Source organism: Pelodiscus sinensis, chromosome 3 (genome assembly GCF_049634645.1).
Source record: "Pelodiscus sinensis isolate JC-2024 chromosome 3, ASM4963464v1, whole genome shotgun sequence".
Lineage (NCBI taxonomy): Eukaryota > Metazoa > Chordata > Testudines > Trionychidae > Pelodiscus > Pelodiscus sinensis.
In genome coordinates this window covers 160,731,621-160,747,909 of record NC_134713.1, presented here as the reverse complement: position 1 = coordinate 160,747,909, position 16,289 = coordinate 160,731,621, and the positions used below count along the sequence as shown (strand labels likewise).

General features: G+C 44.4%; 1 protein-coding gene across 2 annotated transcripts in view; it reads left to right on the top strand.

Annotated features, from left to right (window-relative positions):
- The window catches only part of PPP1CB (protein phosphatase 1 catalytic subunit beta), a 53,398-nt gene that overhangs the window by 15,489 nt on the left and 21,620 nt on the right, over nucleotides 1-16,289 (top strand). For both annotated transcript variants that reach the window (XM_075925367.1, XM_075925368.1), the window contains exons 2-4: nucleotides 9,582-9,713; nucleotides 14,011-14,241; nucleotides 14,573-14,677. In XM_075925367.1, the coding sequence (XP_075781482.1) occupies nucleotides 9,582-9,713; nucleotides 14,011-14,241; nucleotides 14,573-14,677 (468 nt within the window). The remainder of the gene's footprint in view (nucleotides 1-9,581; nucleotides 9,714-14,010; nucleotides 14,242-14,572; nucleotides 14,678-16,289) is intronic.

The following is a 16,289-nucleotide window of genomic DNA, read 5'->3' as shown; positions in this document are numbered from 1 at the left end:
TATAAACAAATACTGGTTGATAGTTGTAAATCCTGTGCTTTGAATGAGTCAAGAATTCTGTGAAGGGGCATATGGGCTGAGGTGCAGGGGAGGAAAAATGGTATGTGGTTGCGTAATTAAAGACTCGTGTGATGCCTGTGTGACAGAGGGCCAAGTTAAGATTACTCAGGTCACCATATTTCTTGCATTCCTAATGTTCAGTTGCTTGACTTCGAGCTTTGATCCTTTATAAAGCTACCTTAAGCTGGTGTGACATCAGTTTGTAGGGCAGTTGTACAATTTATTAACATAAATACTGATGTAAAGAAAGGTTGTCATGCAGTAGGAAAAACTTGTGTTCTAAAGTATCAAGTCTTGAGTAATGAGATGTAAAGTCTCTGTAGAAGCTGAGACTAATCTAGTGTTGGTCTCCACTCAAGCCTGATTCTCAACACTGCCCCAGTTTGCATTCTCTAATTTTAAAAGAATATAAGCATAACAGTCAGTTTCAACTCTCTTCCTAGTGACTTTTGTTTAGACCACTGTGTCACAAAGTGGCCTGCAAAACCATTTTGAGAAGCCTGTTAACTGGCCGCGCCAGTTTCTTTATTTACCGGCACCGCATCCATGGTGCCCTGCAGCTCCTATTGACTCCGTTTCACGGTTTGCAGGCAAGGGGAGCTGAAGGAAGCAACATGGGCTTCCTGCAGCTCCTCTTGACTGCAAAAGGCAAAACAGAGCCAATAGGAGCTGTGAGGCTCTGTGGGCCCCGACGCTGGTAAATAAACAAACTGGCGCGGCCAGTTAACAGGCTTCTCAAAATGGTTTTGCAGGCCACTTTGTGAGACAGTGCTTTAGACAAACAGCAAAACAAAAAAATACAGTAATGTAGCCCAAGCTCCCAAGGGACAGGGATCTGTTCTAGTCTAAACACTATGCACATGTATAACATTACAAAAATAGTAATGAGTCCCTATCCTTACCTAGGAAAATCTGAAATATAGCGAGAGCGCCTTGATATTCTAGATCTTCATATTATAAAGGCCTTTCTTCTGATGCAAAGCCATGTTGAAAAATGTTTTGCTTGCTTAATCCCAAGTCTGTGTTAACACTAGATGCAGGAAAATGGCAGCCAGTTTCTACCATGGAATACTTTTCTACTGTACTTGGAGTTTTTTTTTTTTTTTTTTTTTTTTTAAGGACTTCTCAAGACTTATTATGTAGAACAGTTCTAGTTTTACGTGGTTCTTTGAGAATGTTAAAGTAGGTACAGTAAACTTCCGATAATCCGGCACTTTTAGGACCCGGTGGTGCTGGATTATTAGATATGCCAGACTATCGGAAGGGGGGGCTATGAGGGGCCTGGGGTGGGGTGGGGGGATTCAGGCGTCCCTGATTCAGCCGCTGCTGGTCAGTTTCATCAGTGGCTGAATCGGGACGCCTGGGGCAGAGTAGCTGGGGTGCTGCCAGGTTGGTCCCGCAGTGCCACTCGGCGCTACTGGACCAACCCGGAAGCACCCCAGCTTCTCTGCCCCAGGTGTCCTGATTCAGTAGCTGCTGAAACTGACCAGCGGCTGACTCCAGGAAGCCCGAGGCAGAACTGCTCTGCCCCGGCTTCCTGGAATCAGCCCCTGATCAGTTTCAGCAGCAGCTGACTTGGGTACACCTGGGACAGAGCAGCTGGGGTGCTGCTGGGTTGGTCCCCACAGCGCAGCACCGAGGTGCGGCGCTGCGGGGACCAACCTGGCAGCGCCCCAGCTGCTCTGTCCCAGGCGTCCCGATTCAGCGGCTGACCAGAGCAGCTCTGCCTCGGGCTTCTTGGTCAGCCGCTGAATCGGGACGCCTGGGACAGAGCAGCTGGGGCGCTGCCAGGTTGGTCCCCGCAGCGCCGCACCTCAGTGCTGCGGGGACCAACCCAGCAGCACCCCAGCTGCTCTGTCCCAGGTGTACCCAAGTCAGCTGCTGCTGAAACTGATCAGGGGCTGATTCCAGGAAGCCGGGGCAGAGCAGTTCTGCCTCGGGCTTCCTGGAGTCAGCTGCTGGTCAGTTTCAGCAGCGACTGAATTGGGGACAGCTGGGGTGCTGCTAGGTTGGTCCTGCAGCCCCAAGGGGCAGCACTACGGGTCCTACCTGGCAGCACTCCAGCTGCTCTGCCCCCGGCTTCCCTGATTCAGCCACTGGTCAGTTTTAGCAGCGGCTGAATCAGGGAAGCTGGGGGCAGAGCAGCTCCAATGGTCCGGCTGCCCGGAGCACTTCCAGGTTCCCGATGGTGCCGGACCATCAGGAGTACCGGACCATCAGATGCCGGACCATCGGAGTTTTACTGTAACAAGTTTCAAATCTACTCAAACTAGTAAAGTATAATAATAAACTTACACTCTTGGTTGTTTTGGACGTTTGTTTTTTCTAACTTCAGTAACAGGTTAAAACAGGATAAAAGCATTTGTGGCCATATCTAGAATTCTTGAATGCCCTTGAGTCTTGTCAGCGTGGTATTGAACTGAAATTGCACTAAATCAATTTCATAGTGAAAAATGAGGCTAAGATTTTTTTCCTGGTAGATTTAGGATGGCTCTTGCTGCAGATTTAACTGATGGATACTCTCAGGCTTTTATTTGCATGTCCTAGTTTGGGTGTGAGTGGCTGCTTTGACAGCAGTGCTGTGCTTTTTGCAGGTGCTAGGACTTCTGGGATATTATTTGATTCTTTGTTCTGCTGTATTGCTTTGATTGGTTCTCCTCTGTGAATTGTGGGAGAACGTCTGTCTTTCTACATGCATGAGGGAAATTGTGGGAGTGCATGGGAGAACTATCAGCACTTGGGAGGTTTAGCCTTTATTCATTATAAGGGAAGAGGTTACCAGCGTGAGTGCCTCTGGGAGGCAGCAAGGGGGGTGGGCATGGGCAGAAAACTGGCTTAAAAGCTGGCTTCCCCAGGCATATCGGCTCCCGCCTGTCCCCGTCACCATCTATGCTGCTACTTCTCTATCAGAGGCAGCGGTGCAGGGGTGGGAGGGCACCTGCTCCCCCATCCCTGCCTATGATACAGAAGCAGCAAGTGGGGGTCAGTGTTTGTAGTCGTTAGGATTAACCGATAAACCCAGGCTTCTTGGTTAATCATTTACACAACCAGGGCTCGCCAAGTGGTGGTGAGCCCCGCTCGCCAGCCGTGCAGTTCTGCGTTCTGCGCATGCTCTTCCAGGTTGTAATCTACTCGCCTTGGGCAAGTAGATTACATTATTTGTCGAGCCCTGTACACAACTATATGCTAACATCCCTAATTCAGACATAGCAGCTAGAAAAATATAGATCTGATCTTTCATTGTCATCAAAATATGTGATGTTGGCGATGTTTGTTCTTGATTAGTATTGCAGCTGGCATGCATCAATAGAACAGATATTTCTTGTTTATATTTTGTGCTATAGTATATTTGATCAGTTTACTGGGCGGTCTTTTTTGACCCAAGAACCTGTTGTAGACTTTTACATTCCTGTTGTAGTTGATTACCCGATAAACCTAGGCTTATCAGGTAGTCAACTACTCGCATACTCTCTTCTCCCCCACCCCTTCCATTGTATCCAAGGGTGTAAAGGGAATGGTGGGTGGAAACAGAAGCCAATTCTCCCCAGCACTGTTTCTGTGGTGCTGCCTGTTGTTCTTTCCCACTCCCCCTGCTGCATTCAGAGGCAGCTGTGTGTGTGGGGGGGGGGGGAGGCGGGGGCGTGGGGGGGGCCAAGAGAGACTGCTGTGGCAGCAGGCCCCATCCCTGGGGCTGGCATACACAAACTTGTTCAATCTCTTTTTGGATTGTTTTGCTCTTTGGATGCTAGCAAGGCTACATGCCTCCATAAAAGCAACAGTTAATACAAAATGCCACTATGCTTAGCAACACAGGCTGCTATGTTGCTTTGCTGTCTACATGGAACTAGGTTTTATTGAAATCCTTTATGGTAATAGCTCTAGCTGTCTCAAACTTGGTTCCTCTCCATAGCCAGGACCACCCATAACAATTGTTTTATTGGAATGACAAAACTTGAGTATGATACTGCATGCTTTTTCCAGGAATTGGTTTAGAAAACTTGCTCCCCAAAGAACTAACAACTGGCATCGCTACTTTCAGAAGTAGATGCAAAATTTAATAAGCTTAACCTAACCCAGTAAGTATCTCAGGTACTTGAACATATTATTTCTGTGAACTAATTGACCCACTCTTTCTAGAGCAGTGGACCCCAAACTGTGGGGCGTGCCCCCCAGTGGCATGGAGGAATATTTTGGGGGTGAGGCTTGGTGGAACCCTAACTCCTTTCTTGGGAATGAATGGACAGATTATAGTATGGGTCAGAGAGGGATGTGATGTAAGTTTGGGGACCACTATTCTAGAGGCTAAATAGGAAGAAAAAATTGTCTGAAATAATTGAGGCCTTCATAGGCCTCAGTGGAGGGGGTAATAGAAAACTTTACCTAAATATTTCTTTCTGCTAAGCCTGTCTTCTATGCTTGATAGAGAACAAGAAAGAAACTCTAGGGCGATGTCTACACTACAAGGTTTGTGTGCAAAAACAGCTGTTTTTGCACAAAAACCTTGGAGCGTCCACACCTCAAGCGTGTTTTTGCACACACAAAAATACAGTAAATCAACAGGACAGAGCTTTTGCTGGTAGTTATTCCTCTCCTCACGCAGAATAACTCCTTTTTGCTCTACAACTCTTGTGCAAAAAGGCATGTATGGATGCGCCGAAAGGATTTCTTGCACAAGGAACCCATCAGAGAAAGCACAGGTGTTCTGATGGCCATTCTGTTAATGCATTGTGGATGCTTTCTTGCACAAAAGCACATTGCTTTTGCGATGTGCTTTTGAGGTGTGGACACACTTTTGCACAAGATGCTTTTACAGAAGATCTCTTCCGCAAAAAGCTGCGTGCGCAAAATCCCTGCAGTGTAGACAAAGCCTAGGTGTAACTATCCATGTGAGCCTACACAATTGGTTTGTGCACCTGATTCAAATTGATCAGTTTGGAATCAGTTACATTACTTACAATGGGGGTGGGCAAAATATGGCCTGCAGCCCAGATCTGACTCACTGAATCTGGAATGCCATACTCACATCCCAGCAAGAGCCTCAGGCAGGCTTCCTTCCTTCTGTGCCTTTGTGCCCTCAAAGCAGCCAGCTGTGAGGGCTGTGACTGTCTCTGTATGCTGCAAGCTCTTGGAAGGATGAGTGTGGCTTTGCATGCTGCCACTGCCCTCTGCACAATCTTGCAGCTCCGATTGGCTGGGAGTCTTGCAGCACACAAACATACATGGCCCCCAAAGTCAGCTGCTTTGAGTGACCTAGGGATTTAGACAGGCAGCCTTGCCTGAGGCTCCCATTATGCTGCTGGCTGGGAACTGTCTAGAATAAGCGCCTTCTATCAAGAGCCCACACTTGGCAGCTCAGCCTTTGCTCCCCAAGCTTCTGCACTTCCTTCTGCACTCCCTCCTGCACCCATAACCCCTCCCAGCCCCTGTATCCCAATTCCCTATCCTAGGTCTCAACCCAAACCCTTGCACCCCCTCCTGTATCCCTCCACCAAGTCAGAATCTTCTCCTGTACGTATACTCAGGGCTCAACAGATTATACAATCTACTCGCCCATGGCGAGTAGATGGTAACCCGGAAGAGCTGGGTTCCGATGATTTGCGCATGCGCAGATCGCTGGACAGCACGGCTTGCGAGCAGGGCTCGCCACAGTGCGGCCAGCCCTGTATATACTCCTTTCTGTACCCAATCATATGCCCCAGGTCACAACTCCCTCCTTCACCTAAACTCTCCCAGACCCCACACCTCGTCTTTGTACCCCATTTCCTTACTCTGAGCTCCCTCCTGCTCACAATCTCCATCCCAGATCCTGCACCACCTCTAATAATATTATGGAAGAATGTGGCCCTTGTTCATTTACTAAATTTTTGGAGTGGTCCCCTAGCAAAAATGATTGCCCACCCCAAGTGATTTCCTCTTTCAAAAAAAGAGCTTTTGATTTGATTTTGGGATTTGAAGCAACTTTTGGAACTACTATGCTGAACTCTTGACTTACAATTGAAAATAAGAGGAGGGAGAACCCAGCTCTGGTGGCTAAAATATTTTTTTAATAGAATAAAACATATGGGTGACTCAGGGATTGTCTGCACAGTTTTTCCTGATTAATTCAATGAGTGGACACATTCTTATTCTGGAGTAAACATGCCATATTTCTTCTTTAATTTAACCTCCTTTGGAATAAGGCATGATTTCTCCAGAATGAACTTATCCATATGTGGTGTTATTCAGGGGAAATTCCATGCGTAGCCAAGACCGTAAGCTTGTTTCCATTCTATCAAGAGAGTGTTCATTGTCTCTTTTATAGGTAAATCTGAAATATGCCTGAAGTTACACAAAGTGGATAAAAATGATTTGTTGCAAAATATCAGTTTGTCAATGTTATGAAAACGTAATTCATTTTTTGTTTACAAGTTGCTAGTTCTTTATAAAAGTTTTCAGTTGCAAAAGTGGTATTTGTACAAGTTTCTTGATTATGGAATTTCAGATTTTATGCACTATTTTTTTATTAAGTTTCATGCTTAATAAAACCCCAAAACAGATGATCATCCAGAACCTTGTTCTTATCCATAGTGCAAGAACAGAACAAACACAATTACTAAACAAATTCCCTTTTGTTGGGTTTCTAGTCTGTGCTGCCTTCCAAAGCTGTAACTGATCAGGGTTTTCAGTTTTAAGTCAATGTGTCTTGTGCTTTTTAATAATTTTAGGTGCTTTTGAAAATATCCTGGTTAAGTGCTATGTGGTTTAAGCCTAATTTTAGGTTCTGTTTTTGAAAACATTTTTAACCAGTGAATAAAATTAATGAACTTCTGTTTATGAATTGAAAGTCCACCCTCTTGTTAACACTGAAACAATTAAGTGGCACAAACTTTAGCATACAATCTTTTAACACATTTTTTTGTTCCTTATGATGCAAACACTGATGTACATGCTTAACTTTATTCACATGCATAATTTTGTTGACTTCCGCAAGACTGCTTGTGTGTTAGTCGCATATAAGTTTAAGTGCTTAAGCTTCTCTTGGGCTGTGGGAGTTGCGGGGGAGAAAGCCCTGAGCCTTGCCACCAGATCCAGCTTACAGGGTGGTGCAAGTGACTCCATGTGCTGCTATCTCCCCTCCCTCCAGCTGGGGGAATGGCAGCATGTGGACTTTCCTCACTGCTCCCCTTGGCTGGAATTGCAGCTGATAGGAGCAGCGAGAGGCAGTGCCTGGGTCAGCAGCCCCTGCTGCAGTGCCCTACCTCCTATCCAAATGCCTCACCCCCTCTTTCTCCTCCATCCCACTCTCTCTGGCAGCCCCCTCCCACACATTGAACCTCTCATTTTTGGCCCCACCTAGAGCCTCAGATGGTTCACAATATCTACTAACACCAGGACCCCAGAAGATCTAGCTTGTGGGAAGCCCTGATTCTCGGTCCTCTCTAAGCCTCACCTTCTCCCTGGGACTGGAGCCCCAGGGGAATGAGGTCTCAGTTGAGGGCCACAGTTGTGTGGGTTGGTGTAGGGGTTGCCTCCTGTCTTATTTTTCTGTGGCACATTGCTCCCCAACCCAAAAAAGGCTACCAAACCCTACCATAAAATAGACAACATTGAAATATTTTGTTTTGGACATAATTAATATTTTTATTTAAAACTAAGTTTGAGACACTAACATGATATAAAGCAATTAATCTGTTTAATTTTACTTTGATTAATATTTCCTTTCTTACCAGTTATATGCCCCCTTAGCTACATAGTTAATTTTTTATGCTTTAGTAGCCTAATATGAATAATTTTGTAGTTAAGGTTATTTAGGGATAAGTGAAGGCAATTTGATATCATGGGTGGTTAGCTGGTGGACTGCATTGAGTGAGGTGGGCCACAGGCCAAAACACTTGAACCACTGCTCTGGGATTCTTTCCTAGACTTTCAGGGCGACTTAAAGGCACTGGAGGACTACTATAGCATTCAAGGTTTGGTTTTGATCTCTCCCTGCCTCCCCTGCCTTGGCTTCATTGCAAAGTGAGTGGTGGTTTCCTGGAATGGTTAAAATGGAGCTGGGTTCTAATCTATATCCTCATCTTAAAGTCCTTCTGAACCTGGGGCAGAGATTAACAGGAAGCCTGGACAAACTGCAATGGAGACATACCCTCAGAAAGCTGGCATTTATCTTCCACTATCCCTGTCAAGAAGTGATAGTCTTTCATCCCCCTTTCCTCCCGGAGCTGTTGGAAATCTTTATCTCTGTCTCTTCCAGCCTCTTTGATTTCACTTAAACAGTCTCATCAGTATTGACCACCAGATACTAAGGGGTTTTCAGATCCTATCTTTGTATACTCCGTTCTTCATCCACTATAGGAGAATTCTTTAGCTTTGCTTGCATGCAGTTTTGATCTACCATTGACTATTCTCTCATCCAATATTATTAGAAAGCCTGTCAGTTTCTTCTAGTTCCTGGATCTTGCTTTTGAAAAATAGGATGAAATATCCCTTCTCTAGCTAACTTGTGGAAAACTCTGTAATCTGTTCGGTTAGTTGGCTGAGCTTGCAAGACCAAGACATCCAGTGGATAGAACCTATTGAATGCTGGGGAAATCAAGACCCCAAAAGAGGGAGAAACAGGGGATACAAGCATCTTTTTGGTTTAGTAAAGCCACAGCTTCAAGCTCCTATGCAGTTATCTATATATCAAAACTGGTTGATGGAATTCATTATTGCATTTCACCATCTCACTTGCGCCCATTCATGCAACAGTTTAATATATTGCCGTCTTGAATTCTCTCTCGGGGAGAAGAGACACTGTATGTGAGATCTTGGTATGGAGTACATAAACCTTAAAGGGGCAGGAGATTTAGGGATATAGGTATGGGAAAGGGACTGGTGCTATCCACACAACTGCTGGAATGGGGATGCAAAATAGCAAGACCTTGGTTGGGTCATGGGTGGGAGGGAGAATGGGGGTCATGAGCCTCAAGGCATAAGGGACAAAACACAGGAGTTGCAGGGACTCCCTTCAATAGAAAGAAATGAGAGGGTGGCAACCAAGGGAGAATGAAGAGATACAAGGACCCTTGGTGTGTAAAATAAAGAAATTAAGTATTAGACTCCCCGGTAGATATTCTTTCATAAAAGCAGGAAATAAACTAGCTCTTCAATAGGAAGTGGAGACTAGTCAGACATATTTGTGTGATACTTTAAACTTTTTTAAAGGCCAGTCTTAAGCCTCTTTTGAAAGCTTAATTAGAGAAGCTTCTATAACATTGCTTTAACACAGACCGTCCTAGAACACAATTTTTCAGATCAAGGTTAAAATGCAAACTAAATTGTGCAAGTACTTGATGCAGTAAAGATGTCTGTAAACTCCAGATTCTCATGTTCATCCCACAACAGTAGTCTAGAATACATTCGTGTATTATGCCATACGGATAAAAGAAGTATAAATGTGTGGCTAAAAGGCCAGTCGTGGCAGCTTGATGTCCACAATGCGGTCCTAAGTGAAAGTGTGCTTTGGTGATATTTATGTGGAAAAAATTATTTTGTTTCAGTGCGAGGATGTCGTCCTGGCAAGATCGTGCAGATGTCAGAAGCAGAAGTTCGGGGTTTGTGTATAAAATCACGAGAAATCTTTCTTAGCCAGCCTATTCTCCTGGAACTAGAGGCACCCCTGAAAATTTGTGGTATGTAAATTTGTATGTTGTCTTTTGTATCAAGTGCGTGTATCAGAATTGGCCTTTTACTGTAAAAGGAGGAAACCTAATAAATTGAAGATGATTTTGTGGTTGTTTTGACCTGTAAGTGACATGCCAAATGGGCTTGTGCAATATGGATTGCAAAAATGGCCTTCGCTGGCTTGCTAAGAAATTACATTGATTATTTAATACTGAAGAACTGATTAACAGTTGTTAGAGCATTTCCTCTGAAATACTGTTAGCATTTAAGGTGGAGTGTGCTTAATTTTAGCCGTTAGTAGTGCTAATTGTGTGGCTCCAGTTGGAGAAGAGCCACTATACTGGGTGTTGGTCTAATTTCAAGTTCATTACTTCTGTAAATAGTGAGTAACACTAAAGCACACCATAAACATTTCTATATAACACATTTTAAAACAAATTTCTATGCAAAATATAAAGTTCTTTAACTGATATACATTGTCATATTTAGTTCAATTGTATTCTTGCAATAGTCCCATTCATTTAAAGCAATTGAAAAGAAACTAGGGGGCTGTGCCCCCTGCTCTCTATGCTTGCCTGCTCTCTATGCTTGCCAGCTCTCCTCCATTGCCATAGCAGGAGGGGGGCTGCCACTAGCCCTTTCTGCAGTCACATGGGGACTGGTCCTTGCCTGGGGCAGGCCCTGTGGTCAGGAAGCTGCAGCCAGATGCGGGGTAGGCCCCAATTAGGGGTTTGTTGGTCAGGCTTCATTTTTAAATAAAGTAAAATATTCTGTCCAACACACACAGGTTTCAGCATTAATAAAGACAATGGCAGGGGTGGGGAACCTTTTTTGGGTTGGGGGGCCGCTGACCCACTGAAAAATCAGTTGGGGACCACACAATTGAGAAGGGGGGGAAATCTCTCTAATCCCACCCAACCCTCAATGATGTGTCCCCCAATTGAAACACCTCACTTCCCTGGTGCTCCAGTCCCAGGGAGGGAGAGAACCAAGGTTCAAGGCCTCAGGCCAGATTAACTGTTCTGAGGTTCCAGGGTTAGTGGATTTTGTAGGGTCCGGGATGGGGTCAAAAATGAGTTCAGTGTGTGGGACAAAGCTGCCAGTGAGTGGGAAAGGGATGGGATTGCAGGATCTGGACAGGAGATGGGGTGCAGGAGGGACTGAGTGTGAGAGGAGGTGTGGGTGGGAGGTAGGGGACAGGAGCAGCTTGGGGGCAGGGTGCTTGGCCAGGGAAAGGGAAGAGAAATGGGTTGGGTGGGCGTTGAGTGATGAGCTGGGGGTGCAGGGTCTGGGCATGAGGGTGATCAGGGCACTTGCTTGTCTTTGGACCCTGCGTGGGTTCCAGGATTGGCCTCCAGCTACTCCAGTTAGGCAGGAGCTTGCCAATAGGAGTGCAGGGAAAGGCTCCAGACAGCATGCTCGCATGCTGCTGTTTCCCCAGCCCAGGACAGGGAGTGCTTCTTCTCTCCCGCCCCTAACAGTGGGAAGCCAGCGCTAATGCTCCAACCATGCAGGTGAGGTGGGAGGGTTAAGGGCTGAAGTGCCAGTGCCACTCAGGTCAGTGTTGCTGGGTGCTTCCTCGCCTGCCTTGCAGAAGCACAGCTTGCTGCTGCAGCCCCACATGTGGCTGAGTGGGTGGGAGGGAGGCAGGCAGGCAGTCTGGGGGCTGGGCTTAGGTCTCAGTGGTGTGGCTTGGTGCTGGGCTGAATACTCAGCCACTTGGGACATGGTGGAGGATAGGGCAGCCAGGGATGTCGGTCACCGCTTCCTGAGCCTGGCTCTTTTCTTGACCCTTCTGGCCCAGCAGCCTGTAAACGCCAAGAATAACAGTGGTACAAGCAAACAGCCCTGGAGCACATCGTACCATCCCTGAACAATGTCTGGAGCAGAAGCCTAGGAGGGTGGAGCCTGTGGGATGCCAGAGTGATGTGATGTGATGTCACTGTCATCCCACAGGAAAAATGTTTTTATATAGAGAGAGATTTTAAAACTTAGTCTTATGTAATTAAATTGGATGTATTAAAGCAATTTGATTTTGTTCTACATAGTGAACTCTTCAAGCTTTATGGAAGACTTAAAGTTCACCTAATTGCTTATTTATGTCTTTATAAAGTTAATGCTGGATATTTGCAAAAACAACATTTAGTAATGATTTTTAAAAATAAGTGTTGCAGTAATAGATGTACAAGCACAGTATAGTTTCCAACACCAGCTAGTAAATACCCCAAAATTTGTTCGCTTTCTGAATGAGGAAGAAGTGCTGCACATAATGAAGGATGCTATGATGCTGCCTTTTAAAAGTCCTAAATTTCTTGAATTGAGTATTTAATACTGAAGTGTCATAGTTTGAACTTGCTTGTGTGTGTGTGTTCCCATAAACTTTCATGAGCCACCCTTGGTTTCTAATGACCGGTCTAATCAACATTCCTAATTTGTGCTATGACTTTTTTCTGATTACCAATATCCTAATATTAATGGTAAATTCATGTTAAATAGCTAGTTACAATACTTTGCCTATTGCACATTATCTTAACTCAAATTTAATCTGATTTGCTCCTTTGTACTTCACTTAGTATGAACAATAAATTGAGTGTAAAAAAAAAAAAAGCCAAAATGAAATTATGTAAAGGAATATTTTATATCTAGATTGATTTGACATAGGTGACTCATTAGGCAAGGCAAACCGCCCTGCCTTCTTCCAGCTAAAATTTGGACCTACCCTATCTGAAGGTGTTCCCCAGGGAAAATGATGGGGGTAACCAATCGAAAGCTAAACTTCAGTAATGATAACTTGCAGAAGAACACGATGTAGGCATTAAGCTGTTTCTGATGTGTATGGAGATTAGAGAAATTTTTAAATTGGTCTTAAATTAATAAAGCCATGTGCAGCTACACTAGTTATCTGACCTACTGATTTGTCAAATATAAGGAGCTACAATGGGATGAGATTTTTGTACTGTCAAATCAGATTAAAATGTAGGGCTAAACTAACTCTGTTTGGGATTTATGTGGGCTGCATAAGCAAGTACCTTTCATATAATAAATATTCACTTTATGCCAATTTTCCGTTTTTTTTAAATAGTTCTTATTTTGGCAGACTTCAGATCTGACTTACAGTTCAACTCAAAACTTGTATCTGGCATCTTGAACATATTTTTAAATGTGGACTTATGGCCTGCTTACAAAATGGCTTCTGCAAAATATTGTCCAGTTATCTTTCAACACTTGACTGTGGGCCTGTAATTTCAGACAAAATGTAAAACTTTGTTTTATTATACACTTGATATCTTGGAATTTCCATTAACTAGTTGATCAGTTGATAAGGGAGGGAAACAGCAGAGCTGCACCAGAGTTAGCCCCCAGCTGAGGGAGCTAACTCCGCTGCGGCTCTGCCTTTTAAATGTATTAAGAGCCTGGCAGCTCTTAAGTTTAAAAAGCACAAGCGCAATGGTGGGAGAGAAAGAGAACTTGGCATGAGCCAGGAATCAGTTGATTCTTCAAGTGATGTCCCCATGGTGCTCCACTGTTAATGATGGGTCACCCAGAACTGCAAATTGGAGCATTGCAAAGCAGTTTTCCCCTTCTTTGGCTTTAAGAAATGTTCTGACTGCCGAGAGCCCATACCAGTATCTGATGGCCATTCCCTCTGTTTGGGGGAAGCCCACAACCCACAAATACAAGTACAGTTCAAGCAGGACGACAAGAGTGAGAAAAGCTAGAGAGCTCCACCTGAGAATATTGTTAAGGCTATACAGCCTGCCAGGGCACAAGACGCCGCCTCTAACCACGATGGCTCTCCAAAGAAAAGGGCTGCCTCCTCACCCCCCAGGAAAGCCACGAAAGAGAGCTTCTTTTACTCACTTTCTCCCTCCTTCTTCCCCAAGAATTAGCAGGGGGGAGAGACCAGGAACCTCGGGGGCAGCCACCACAATAGTGGGAAGAACCCATCCTGCAGCACCCTACACTGGTGCACGCTGCCTCAGTATTTATTATACAAATAAATTAGTCTCTCCTTTTTCCAGGCACCGCTTAAATAGTTAGGACGATTCTGTACCCTTTAGAATGTTGCAGGAACTGACACTGCATTTCTCTGGAAATCCTGTGGGTATTCTCCATGGACTTGAGTGCTTCAATTTTGTCTGTCTTTATCCTTTCAACAGACAATCTGAAAGGTCTTGCCAGAATACGTCAACTGCCTCTCAGTTAGTAACTGACACTCTGAAAGAAGTATTAATTCAGTGTCTTAATTTCAGTTAAGCATTAATAATATTGTACTAATCTTTTATTTAAATTTATCTTACTCAGGTGACATTCATGGGCAATATACAGATTTACTTCGATTGTTTGAGTATGGAGGATTCCCACCGGAAGCCAACTATCTTTTTCTGGGAGATTACGTAGACAGAGGCAAGCAGTCTCTGGAAACCATCTGCTTACTACTGGCTTACAAAATCAAGTATCCAGAAAACTTCTTTCTCCTAAGAGGAAACCATGAGTGTGCTAGCATTAATCGTATCTATGGATTCTATGATGAATGTAAGCAAAAACTTCTAGTTCTCTTATTTAAAAACTTTATAGGAGTAGAAAGTATGCCATCTTTAACCAAATAATTACTATTTCATTGCAAGAATTTCCCAAAGCAGTCTGTCAAAAGCTTAAATTATTTTGAAACACATCTTCTGTCTCAATGTGTGTCTTATTTGAAGTAAACTTACTGTGAAATGCTTTAACGTAATCATCTTCACAGGTTTTAGGAAACTTGAATAATTCAGCTTTCAGACTTCACACCCTTCCTAAAGATATAGGTAATGCACGTTGTATGTGGGCTATACAGTTCCTTCCATAATAGAATATCCTTTTCCTGCAGGCAAACGGCGATTTAATATTAAACTTTGGAAGACATTCACAGACTGCTTTAACTGTCTTCCAATTGCAGCCATTGTGGATGAGAAGATCTTCTGCTGTCATGGAGGTAAGATAATGACTTCAGTCTGAGAGTGAATGTACTTAGATTTTTCCTCGCATCTGGCCTGGGATCAGACTAAAACAGTGTTTGATGTTGCATACAATTGCAATTAAAGTACCATTGAGAATATTAATGGAACCATTAAGACAACTGACTTATTCCTGTTCATCTCACTCTGTTTTTCCTTGTTGTGCTCTTTGCATTTATCTTCCAATATACCTAGATCAGTGAGATACATGTAAACAGAAAATGCAAGTAAAAAATTGCACTTTTTCTTCCTTCACAATTGGACTGAAGCTTAATTTGAGATCAGCGTCAAAGAATTGACTTAAATGTGCACAGTGCTTATCCCACAATAGGACAACTTACTATGCAATTTGTGGAGGGGAGAAGGAGGGGAGGAATCAACTTGTTTACCAGTGTACTTTACACAGTGCTGCCGCTTTGAAACGTGTGCAGCCCGGAGCCAGCTGGGAGTCCTCAGCTGACACTGGGCTCCATGCAGCATTGCTGCTTTGAAACACTGCGTGGAACTTGATGTCGGGGCTCCCGGTGGCATTTCAAAGCAGCAGCACCACATGGAGCCCATGGTCGCTGCTGCTTTGAAACTCCGTTCTGTTGCTACACTTCAAAGGTGGAGGTGGCCTTATTGATTAATCGAACAGCTGATGCAAATTGCATCAACTATTCGATTAGCCAATTAATTACAATTTCACCTCCCTTGTGAGTAGCACCTCTAAAGAGCCATCACTATACTTCCACCTGGCTTAAGCCTTTGCTGACTTGAAGCCTCTAGGCCACCTTTTCCCCCCCGAAGATATAGAATAATAAAATGGTGCTGGACTGCAGCCTTGGAGCATGACAGCTTTGGGTGCTCCATACCTCTTTTTCTAATAAGGATTGAATTCTTTCACTTTCATTTTCTCTCTCAGAAGCAGAAGAAAGATATCACTACCTTTTTGGCAACTGAAGGTCCATATTTTAGAGTTAGGGTGTAAGGAATACTTTGTGAGAAATTACTACCATCCCTAGTGTGTAAATTCCATATGTGCGTGAGGTTACTTCCCCCTACTGCTTCTGTCCTTTGTCGTGTGTGTGTGTGTGTGTGTGTGTGTGTGTGTGTGTTTCCCAACCAGACAATAAATTTAAATCAAGGTTGAAAAGATGAAAGCTCTGAAAGGTTGAAGGTCTGCCCCTGAGAGAAAATGTAAGCCTTTTGATTAAGAAAAAAGTTTCTGGTTTTTTAAAACTTCTGATGACCTGATTAAGCAGATATACCCTGCAACTGAATATATCCTGCAGTTTTTCCAAATTTTTTTTTTTTTTTTTTAAACTCAATCTTGTATACCCTGCGCACAAGTATAACCCGCAGGGTATACAAGACTTTTCTGTGTCGGGGTATATTAGTTAATTTACGGTGGTGGGGGAGGAGGGTGGCCTGCGGGCACTCACCACCCCAGTTCCTGCGCAGCCACCAGCCTCTGGGCAGGGGAGCGCTCATCTCCTGGTTCCTGTGCAGCTGTAGGAAGGGGTGGGGGAGCGCTCATCCCCCTGGTTCCGGCGGCTGCGCAGGAACCAGGGGATGAGTGCTCCCCTGCCCCTTCCTGCGGCTGCACAG